General features: G+C 30.7%; 1 protein-coding gene across 1 annotated transcript; it reads right to left on the reverse strand.

Moving 5' to 3' along the window:
- Window positions 1-2341: 2341 nt before the first annotated feature.
- LOC113859246 lies at window positions 2342-10315 on the reverse strand. The gene is made up of 10 exons (XM_027492056.1): window positions 10196-10315; window positions 8112-8227; window positions 7839-7987; window positions 6887-6955; window positions 6113-6142; window positions 5330-5362; window positions 4070-4140; window positions 3648-3729; window positions 2824-2916; window positions 2342-2678 (listed from the first exon to the last, which is right to left on the reverse strand). The coding sequence occupies exons 3-10, from the start codon at window positions 7968-7970 to the stop codon at window positions 2619-2621; spliced, it is 570 nt and encodes a 189-aa protein (XP_027347857.1). The 5' UTR covers window positions 7971-7987; window positions 8112-8227; window positions 10196-10315; the 3' UTR covers window positions 2342-2618.
- Between the last annotated feature and the right edge of the window lie 1604 nt (window positions 10316-11919).

Here is an 11919-nt window from a genome sequence, read left to right on the forward strand (position 1 = left end):
TATTAAATTAATTAAAAATTAAATATATTTTACATTTTCACGATATTAAATGCATTGATATTTTCATACTTAAACAAACATTAAGAGAATTAATGGAAATAAACAGTAATCGAGTATAGCATTATTCTTTTTAAACAATTTTAATTATTCTTTTATACTTACAAATCTTCTCAATTATTAAATGAAGAAATTATTAAATAATTTTTACATTTTGAAGATAATAAATGCATACATTTTTTCTTACTTTAAAAAATAGTAAAAGAATTATTAAAGAATATAAAAAAAAACTCCCCATTAATTTTTAAGTAAAATCTTGAATAAATTGTGTAAAAAAAGACTTTACTAGATGATGCTAAAAATATTTTTAACTCGCGCATAATTGCCTCTCATCGAAGACAATGATTACCCTAAGTCAAATATTTTAAAATATATCACCTTTGTTTTCATTTATTTTTCTAAAGAGTAGATAAATCTTATTTTATTTATCTATCTGTGTAAAGGTTCAAAACAATATAAATTATTTTATTTTTATTAATACCTTTTTTCCAGTATAAACATTTTCAGTATAATCAATAAAGTATTCACACTAATTGAGTAACCTAAAGGTTAAAAAATAAATCCACTAATAAAGAATATATTAGAAACTTTATCAACCAATTATAACAAAATTATTAAATTATTTGATTTTTTTTCTCTTAACTAATAAATAGAAATAAAAATAATATAGTTAATGTGTATTAATCCATACATTTTTTTTTCAAGAAAAAGAATAAACTCTTTTTCCCCCATTACTCTAGGGACGTGCAGAGTGAAGACACTTTTTAGCTAACACAATTTATAAATACATTCACTTACCTTTGAAACTTATTTAAGTTGCTGTTTTTTTTTTTTATTTACATATGAGATAAATTAAAAATTGATATTTCTATTAATACTTTTATAAGATAAATATATATATATATATATATATATATATATATATATATATATATCGGCAACACACTTTTCTATAATTGAATGAATTTTATGTCACTTCCTATAGAAAAAGAGAATAGACCCGAAGCATTTAGCACATAAAATTGACCCACCAGTATGTGTTAGAATATAATGTAATGTTTTAAAGAGTAAATCACATTTTCTTCTCTCTCTCTCTCTCTCTCTCTCTCTCTCTCTATATATATATATATATATATACATATATATATATATACACACACACTTTATAATACCTTTCTTTTTATTTTAAAATGTTATAACCATTTTTCTTAAAAAATAAAACATGTCATAATTTTATTTATTTTAAATTTAATTTTTTATTAAAGCACCATTAAATATTTATTTCATATATATATATACACACACACTATCAAAATACCTCAATGTGTTCTTCATGAAAAAGTAAGTACTTGTCATTGTTATAAGAATTTTAAAAAGTCTACATCAAATAATTAAAACAAAAAAAAATCATTAAATGGGAATATAAATAACTCATTTTAAATGAATGAATATATCCATTTATATATATAGATAATGGAAGAGTACCTCATTAACAGAAATCTCATAATACATTAGGGTATAAAAATAATTTAATAATTAATAATTTAAAAATAAGAGCATGTTTAATTATATTTTTAAAATATTTTTCTGTTTTTAAAAATAAAATATGAAATAAATTTGTATTATATTTTATTTTTAAAAATAGAAAACTGTTTTTAAAAGGTAATCAAACAAGCTCTTAAGTCTTTACTTTTATATTTTGAACCAAAATTTTAGTTTTATGAATAGGACTAAACGGTGAGGCTAGCATGATGTATTAAGATAAACGTGATTGAACTAATTGGTACAACCTCCCTCCACAAATACTTGCCAGACCAGGTAATGCACAGTGCAAGACATGGAAATTGTGATTTCAGTACAAATCACAAGCCATGGAAGCAATTAACTAACATTAAGTGAAGCTGCCTAATATGTATGTTGAGTAAAATTTCTCAAAACAAGTATATAAACCTCACTCCAATAATTAAGGCAGAGGACGTGAGACTTTTCAACGGAGGGAATGAATTGAGAAGATTAAGAGGCGACACTGGACGTTGAAAGATTGATGATCCTAAGCGGGCAGTGTGGTGTTCTCTCAATAATCAACATAAAACCTCTACCACTCCCAAAAAACTTAAAGAGAATTATCAAGGTGAGCCTTACCTACTAAAACAGCACAAAAGAGCACTTCCAACAAATTTAAATGGAACAATCGAATCCCTCCAAAAAATATACTAAAATGATCCAACAACCACTCTAAAGAATCTTATGTTGCTTCTTACGTCAATATAAAACAAGTGTTTGAAAGGATGACTAAGGAGTCCATCATATAACAAATATAAAGCTTAGAAAAAGAGCTAAAGCAATAATTGCCGATAACAAGAGCTACATAGATTTTCATTGAACTTTAAATTACACAACTTGTTGAAGCCCGAATAATGATCACACAAAGGTACTTCTTTGCAAAGAATGCTTTGTGAATATCTGAATATTCAGAAACCTCGCAACAAAATAAAAGCATAGCAATGACTCACCGGAGGATGAACCTATTTTAATTTGTAGAAGAGCATGTTCTAGACATGTTATACATCATGGATCCAATCACCGCTGTTGGCTCCGTAATTCATATTCATGCTTCTGAACTGCTAATCATCCATAGATGCAAACAAAATGAAGAGCCATTCGTCAGCAAAAAAGAAACCACCAAATAATACCAAGACAACAAAATTACAACCTTTTGACAAATGGAATAATTCGTTATGAAAAAGAAGTTAAGAAAAAGTTCACCTTCTCAACAGCTTGTGAAGCACCAGACAAGACTTGACTGCCTTCCCTAAGGAGTTGCAATCGGGTGCGCTTCATTTGATTATGTTGTTCTCCCTAACACAAACATGAGGATTAGGGAAATGGAATTCAAGGTAAGAAGACAAAAAGAATATAACTCAGAAGGAGAGAAGGGGAAAAATTCCTTTTTGGTTTGGTTAAAGGAGAGGAAAGGATCCCCTTGTTTGTTTGGCAAGGATATCGGGGGTAAAAAAGTAATATGCTGTAACTGCTGTATCCTTATAAACATTACTAGAGAGGAAAGGAAAAATAATATCTCAGGACAATTTAGTCAGCATAGTCCAAAATATAAATCATTTTTCCACCCCTCCAAATCCTCCAAATATTGAAGGGGGAGGGAATTTTGGCTCCATCAGGAGCCTTTCACCACATGTTTGCTTTTGTAACATCTAACTGTATGTAGAGGAGTTGCACGACAAAGATTAGCATAGTTATGCTGAAAGGAATAACTCAGAAACAGGGCAATAACAAAGTGAATAGTTGTTTGTGGAGTCCACATGTACAAGGACGAGAAACTTTGTCTATTCCAATTTGAGAATGAAAAAACTAAACCATCAATTGGAAAGGGGATAATATGAAAATAGTGACACAATCACTGAATCGGTGTGGGCTGAGATAAGATAACTAAAGAGAAAAGAGAATATGACAATAATTGTCAAAAAGACTAAAAAATGTACAATGCCTTCAACCAATGAATAGGGAAGTACTAGTTTTCTACTCCACTTTCAGCATAATTTGACGAAGATACACTCAAGTAAAGTACCTACCAATTGCACCATATGCATTAATTGCTTAATTTCATTCTTCTTTGCTGCAGTCAGATTCTCAGCAACATCCATTATGTTACTCCTGCATTTGTATCAACGCATAATTATTGAGTTTAAATAACCAACATATAGTAATTGTAATGAAAAACAAGTAACATGATAAGCAGAAGGTAAATTGAATAAATATTATGCTAAAAATAATCATCATAGGTCCCCTAGTATATTCTGAAGGTAAACCTCCATCAACATAGATAAAAATGAGACTAACTAAAAGGAACCTTATGAGGTTGAAGATTAAGCTTTCACTATTGTTGATTTGACAGCTAAAGGAACAATTTCTTTTAATATAACCATCCCGCGTTTATAAAAATGACAACATGCTACAATAAACTAAAAATGCTCTTGGCAAAATCCATAAATACCTATCAGCAGACAAGAGATCCAGATCTTGTTCTTCCACAATTTCCTCAACAGCATCAAGAGTGGCTCCTGCCTACAAGAAATATGAACTTGAAATGACAGACTAACTAGGATATGGTAGAATTTGAAGGGCATGCTTGAATGACCTACAGAGAGGATGACAGAAAGGGCATCAAAGCCTGAATATGGCCCATTTCTAGGCCTCCCTATCTGACCTCTGTTAGGTTATATAAAAGTATTCAATGCTTTCCCTTGAGTTAAAGGGTGTCATGTTGCTATGATTCCATAAGTACTGCAAAAGATTTTAGAGAAAATTTATTCAAGGCCAAAGCTTAACTTGTAGAGAACAGGTTGTTGAAACTCAAATAAAATTGGAAAGGTTCAACTTCTTAACCAACTCAGCAAATTCTAAAATTCCCTATATTGAAATATTCATAATTTTGAGTTTCGTGCAGATTTAATTAAAAAAAAGAAAACCTTTAATTCATCTTGATTGTTTTATTTGTTTAGTACCACTTATTTTATTTTTTAACTATTAACCAGTGAGTGATATTTGACTACTTGCAACAATAATTTTAAGCATCCTTGAAAAAAACACAATAAAATGAGTTTCTCACAAATTATTTGATTACATATATTTTAAGAATTTGATTAAAATAATATGCAATTCCTAACATCAACAAAATGTCTATATTATTTCAATTTATATTTTCCACTCTTTCAATAGTGCCTTCAAGTATAAATTAAGGGGAAAGTTCCTTTAAAGTGAGTGTTTCTAAAGTGAGAGTGTAACAGTGTATCTACCTTTAAATTTTACTGGGTTAAGATCACAATACAATTTAGATTAAATCAAGAGTGGAAAGTGGATGCACCCTTACTTGCTAACTTTAAAACAACCTCACTTTAGACGAGCCTTGTCCAGATTAAAGCATAGTACATAAATTTCTAAAGTTTGCCCATTTGATTTCCATTAATCTTAATTCTTCATCACTCAGAAGTAAAAATCAAAGAAAAACTATATTATCCTTAATTCCAAGTTTCCAAGCACCAGAACATCAGCTCTAGCCAGGTCCTCTCCAACTAAATATCATATGTAAGCTCCACTACTTGAAAAATCTAATTCAGATATAACTAAATTACACAACAGTTATCAGAACAGTGATTCTGGGAACAAGGTTTCCCCCCAAAATGATAGTAAAGAGATTCAAGGCATGGATTTGTAGCTCGTGCTGTATGCAACAGAGACAATAGTAAAGTTATACCTGTGTTTGAAGACAGATTGTCTCAAACCCATCCTGTAAAAGTCAACTAACAGAGCATTTAGAATTCATAGTTGTTTGACAGAGAGGGAAGATAAATAAAGAGAACAAAATTGCACAGTTACAACAATTCATGATCACATCATTTTGAAAGAAATAAAAGCAAAAAAAATTAACCCACCATTGCAAAACTATTTAGGACAGTTTTCAAAAAGAAACCTTAATTTCAGATTTAGTTTATGAAGACAACTACCAAAACCAGTGTGTTAGCATATATTGAATAAGTGCCTAATTAAGCTGTGTACAGACATACATCCTTTATCTATAATTGTATTCAAAATTAGTCACAAAAATTATAAATATTTTCACATAGAAGTATTTTTAAACTTTTGATCTATTGACAATGAATAAACCAAACACATTTTCTATATTTTCCTTTTCTGAAACTAGAAAACAAGATATCAAAACAAACATGTTTTCTAACTTGAAAATATGAAAATGAAAATTATTTTCAGAAAATGAAAACAAGAAATGAAAATAGAAACATTTTCTCATACTAAACAGGCCCTTTGTTTACTGACTCAAACTAAAGAAGATGGTTCGGTACTAAGGATCTGAAATAGTGAAGCATCAGCAATCAGCATCAGCCAAACTTGAAAACATCAAAAGTGATATTTAGATAACAGTCTCAATTGTTGTGTGAAGCATCCCATTAAGCATTTATAATAGAGATGGAATGGAATGGATTCTAGTTCCGACATTAAGAACATCAGCAGTTCTACGTACCTCTACGTTTTCATGCAATGAAGTAATGACCTGAAAGGTTTGATACATAAAAGGCAATTAGATAACAAATAAATGAAACTCCAAGCATTTCTTGACACTTGGCCTTTGAAATATAGATGATAGGAATGCAAATGGTTGAGGAAAGTGTATATATATAATTTCTAACTACAAGGTTGGACAAGAAATTTTCAAAGATTAATATTGACATAGATTGTAAGTATCAATTCTCATCTGAGTATCTGTATAAGGAAATCATAGAATTAGAAATCCAAGGTATCTGATAGCAGACCAATATTAAAAAAAGTGTATACGAGGCAATATAAGAATAAGGTAGGAGACCAAAACTGAACTAACAAAATAGTTAGGACTGGTCATTAATAGAATAAAGGATATAAAAGGAAGAGGAGGGAAAGCACGGAAGAGGTTGATTTTAGGAATTGGGTTGGGAGAGTATTCGGCGTTTCTAGGAGTACGCTACCTCGGGGTCACATTGACCAGAGGAGATTTTGTGAATAATACAAGTATTTTTCTCTTTCTTTATCTTACTATACTGGACCAGTTTTATCAACCGGTATCAATATCACTGCATTGATTTCAAAAGTCGTAACTCAAAACGCAGTTGATTTTGAAAACTAGATGTAAGAAGTAATGACCTGGGTCAAACTCATTGTCAGTTTGTCACAAACTCACAATGTTTGTCTTATTGGCTAAAACTCAATGTCACATGCAGAAATATATTTCTGATACAAAAAAATTAATATCAACAGCACATACCTGAAGGTATATGCGATGAAGCAATTCCTTTTCGGTGTCAGAGAAACTTGAAAAAGATTTTAAAAAATCCTTCAAAAATTAAAACAGAAACATGTATCAATATTGTAGCCAGTTTGAAATGCAAAATATTAACTTAATTTCAGATTTGGAGTTTAGCAATCAAATTCAAACCGTAAGATAATGATGTAAGCTATCTCAAATGGGAGACATACAACTGAACCATTACTTTCTACTAAGTCAGTATCACAGTGTAAATATGTCATGGCTATTATTTTAGTGAAAAAGCATTTGATCTGAACTAGTTAGATCAATTTGAATAATATTGTATTACTACTATAAAGTACAGGGAGTGAAACCACACAATTGTGACATGAGTTACCAAATCATCTTTAATGTGTGTCAAAGTATTATTTAAGAAATCCACAATATCAACTAACTAATTTTTTCCTATGTCTTGCTTCATAATTGGTAATGCCATCTAGTTTATTGAAAAAGCAACAACCCGAACTCCTCCCCAACTTCTCCACACTAATTACAAGGCTAGCACATAAGGAGAGTGTGGCATGCTAGGAACACTTGTGCATTTGATGTTATTTCAGAATTGACAATCAACAAATATAAGAAGACCAATACATGATAAAAACAAACTAAAAAAAGGACAGCACTGGTTGATCCTGGTCTTTCCCAGGGTGTGGTTACAATGCAGATAATTTGATTTCTCCCATCCACATTTCCCCTTGGTTCAAATAGTTTCTATTCAAATAAAGCTTAAAAGTTTAGGAATATTCAATTTTTCTGCAAATTATTGTTATTTTTATTGGTAACAACATGCAAGGTTAAAAAGTTCAATTTCCTTTTACATGCCTACTTTTCTCCCCCATTCAGTTTTTCCTATACACAAAATTGAAAAACAGCTGGGAGAAGCGAGAGAAGTAAGAACAATGAAGTGCACCTCCTTTGAGCATGAAGTGAGCAAAGATCGGAGAGAATATTTGAAAGACTTTTTCAAATTGGAGAACCTGGAACCAAATCCCGTAGTAGGTGATAATGATGCATTGGTACCAAGTACATGCCTTTCCTCCATTGCCTCAGAATCAATGACTATGAAGAATGATCAGGAACAGAACAGAAATAAAAGCATAAGATGGAAGGTGAATATCATGCATGCAAATCACATGCGGTCCAAGTGTGTGAACTGTGAAGCAAAGATGTGAGCAACAATTACCTGCAACAAGTTCCTTGAAAATTTGTCAGTTTTCCTTTGAAAGGCTGAATTCACGTTTCTCACCAACAGCTGTTTTACTTTTTCCTCCTATGTGATGAAAGTGGTAATGTAGTAACCTGAAAGTTATACCATGGTAAACATTGGAAAGCCAGATTACATATGAACTAGAAAAGTATATACTAAGGAGATGGAAATAGGCTCAAAATTACAATAACAATCTGATTCCCATATCCAAGCATTACGAGCTACAAAATTGGCAGATTTTGGAATCTTGTTACAGATCAGTTGTCAAAACCAGACAGAGTAGTTTTCAAGTCTATAATTTATGCCACTAAGTCAATCATATCACTGCAGAGAATACAGCAGCGACCACTATTGCACACAATATGTCAATCAGGCACCACAATCTCTTTATCATTTCATTACAGCTGAGAGTTAAGAGAATAATGGAAGTCACATTTATCACTACTGCACAAGTTAGCACTCAACTGACTGAGTATTTGAGCATATTAAAAGTAATAGATGAAATAATTGCTGTCCCAACTAACATCAATTAAAATATCAATTCCCACCTTCATGTAATATAAGTCTAGGATATATGTATACAGAAAATTTTAAAGTTTATTTAAAGGTTTCACAAAGGAGTACTGTAGCTTTGGATTTTGAAGTGAATGATAGGTTTGCATGTAAAGGGCTAGAATGGAAGTTAAAGAAATACAAAGTCCAACGTCAAAATATTAGAATTATTGAGCAGTAATGTCATTAGGCTATTCAGCTATTGGTATAAAAGGAGATATTGGTATTGGAGAAGACTAGTTGGAATAATTGATAAGCAATTGAGTGAACTAAAGGTACGAGGCATGAGACCATTGGGTGTTATTAATACTTAGTAGCATCAATTGCATGGAAGAAGGAAAGCAGGTTGTTACAACAATTATAAATTTACAGAGTAAAATATATAACTCTTTCATTTAAACCATTTCTCTTCAACTTTTAAGAACCAACTCCCTCACTATTCCACATCTAAATAAGTTACAACCTTTAAGAATTTTGATAAATCCAATTATTCAAATATATGGCACAGAATTTATTTATTAGCAGAAAAATACCTCAAAAGACAACGTTCATTAACTGACACCGGCAAGGTCTCTTGTAATTACCAATGTTGTTTTGGCTTATGATCCAATACTGAAAATGCAATACCGGGTTCAACAAAGATATTTTACAAATGCATATCTTAGGTTAAAAATATGGTCATTGCAATCTGACTACATTTGCCCCAAATCAATAAAATCAAACTAATTCCTGCAAATTTCTCTCTCTCTCTCTCTCCCTCTGTATGTGTGTGTGTGTGCGCGCTTCAATGGGTAGGATAGCTCAGTTTTTGCATTGCAACAATAGTCTCTCTTTTTGTTCCAAACAGCCACTTTATCAAAATTGAGATCCTACCAAGGATTGAGACGGACGTGGAAGATCGTAAGTTGCTGGACAACCAAACCACAAGATCCTACCAAAACACAAAACTATACTTAATCATATACAGATGCATAAAATAACCTAGAAAACGAAAATGGGATCTAACTCACGACGTTTGACTAAACTAAAATTGAAAATTGATAGTCATAAAGGTTAGATACAACTCAAATAAGTCACTTAACAAAAGGAGTCCATAATGGGAAACCAGATCAGAGAGCATAAACAAAGGAATAGAAGCTTGAAAGGCAGAACAAACAGAGCGCATATGATGGCCGATGGAGGCAGAACGCAGAAACCAAAGGGCTAATTACAGTTAATTAGGGTTAATTTAGTGAGGATTTGTGGGTTCTTTATTGCAAGGCACGTCACGAAACCAAACCAAACCAAACCGGCGAGCCCAGCTGCAACAAACGCATCTAGGCTACTAGAACTTCTTCAAATTTATCTTTAAGGGCATTCGGATGGTGTTTATCATTGTATGTACAACTAACAATTAGAAACAGTTTCAGGAATGAAGTTTGATAAGCATGGATTAATAGTACATGTTAACGCAAGCAACAATAGCATTAAATCCCACAGCCACAGCCACAGGGGAAAAAATGGCTAACCTGTTCCTGTGCTCCCTCAACCCGTTGCTTCTCTTCTCTGGGGATGTTGGAGACTGCGAAACCGTAACTTCAAAAGCGAGGGAAAGAAGAGCTTCTTTAAACACAATATCTTGCTGTGTTGCCTTCGTTTTGGGCCTACGCTTCACTCTTATTTGAATTTCAGGACAAAAGAATTTTTAAATTCTACTTTCTTCTTTCTTTTTAACTGTTGTTGACTTAGAATCTTTAATCTGTCTCTGTATATAAACTTAAGTACTAATTTTCAAATAATTTTTTTTTAAAAATTAGGTCAAATAAAAATATTTTTAAGTATTAGTTATGTCATTTAACTTTTCATAAATTGAATATTTAATTTAGTTTTTATCAATTATTTTTTAATTTAAAAATACATTTTAATTTAACATAATAAAATATTTATATTTATTAATTAAATAATTTTTAAAAAATATAATATTTGTTAAATTATATATATATATATATATACGTGTGTAATATATATTAGAATAATGTATAATTATTTATTAATTTTTTAATTTGGATATGGATATACATGTTATTTTATTATGTGCTCATGGGTTTGGAATTTGGAAAAACTTGTTATGGTGGTTAAAATTAAATTTCCATCAAATTCTTGGAGGCTTCATTTAATTTTTTAGAATATGACAAATAATGGTATTTTCTCTTTAAGATTTGCTTATTCTTTATTATTTTATTCAAAAAAAAATTCTGCTTAGTTACTATAAATTGTTTGACTTAGTTTAGAAATAAGAAAGTTCTCATTAAATTAAATTGTTGCTCTAAAAATTTGCTCACAATAATAAGTTGACTAATCATGAAGAGTGTAAACAAGGTATGTCAACTTCTCCTCTTTGTGATAGATGTGATGAGGATGCAGAATTTGCTATTCATTTCATTAGATATTGCTTTTATGTTAATGAAGTTTGTGATTCTTTTAATTTTTTTTCTCATCATTGAGCTCCTTTCTTTAATAAAGGAATAATGAATTGATTAATGTTTAAACTTTCTAATCAGAATTACAGTAAATTTCCTTATTTAGATTATTGTTTGATATCTTTAGAAAGAAAGAATATTTTATTTTTAACAATGTTTTTGTCCAACCTTAGTTTCTAATTCACATTATTTTATCTAATTTTCAGTTTCAATTTGGCTGCTGTTAGAATTTAGTTGGTTCCCTTCCTAAGTAGATGAATTAAAAAGTCCAAATCAAATAGTTCCCTCCCTATGTGAATGAATGAAAACTCAATATGGATGATGCAGTTTCCGTGGTAGATGGTTTTGCTGCCTGTGGAGGCTTAATTCGGAATGCACAAGGTCACTTCTTGGTTGAATTTTGCAAAAGTTTAGCTTCCTACTCGCTCAGTAACTGTTGAGCTTTGGAACATTCTATTTGAGTTAGAATTCATTGTTCAAAGAGGGTTGAATATCATTTGGATTGAAAGTGACTTTAAAGAATCATTGTCTATAATCTTCAATGTATAGAACTCTTACCCATTATTTAACTTAATTACTAGAATTAAGAATGTAATTAACAATTTGTTAAATTTAATCTTATGTATAAGAAATCTAATCATTGTGTAGATCACTTTGTCAAATTAGGCCTAGAATTTTTTTAGTCATCCAATTCTATTGACATTATCCCTTCTCCCTTTTCTTTATATTGATTTTTTAGATATTTGGTCCCATATATTAGGACTTTAACTTTA

Source organism: Abrus precatorius, unplaced genomic scaffold (genome assembly GCF_003935025.1).
Source record: "Abrus precatorius isolate BTA unplaced genomic scaffold, Abrus_2018 Scaffold2, whole genome shotgun sequence".
Taxonomy (NCBI): Eukaryota; Viridiplantae; Streptophyta; class Magnoliopsida; order Fabales; family Fabaceae; genus Abrus; species Abrus precatorius.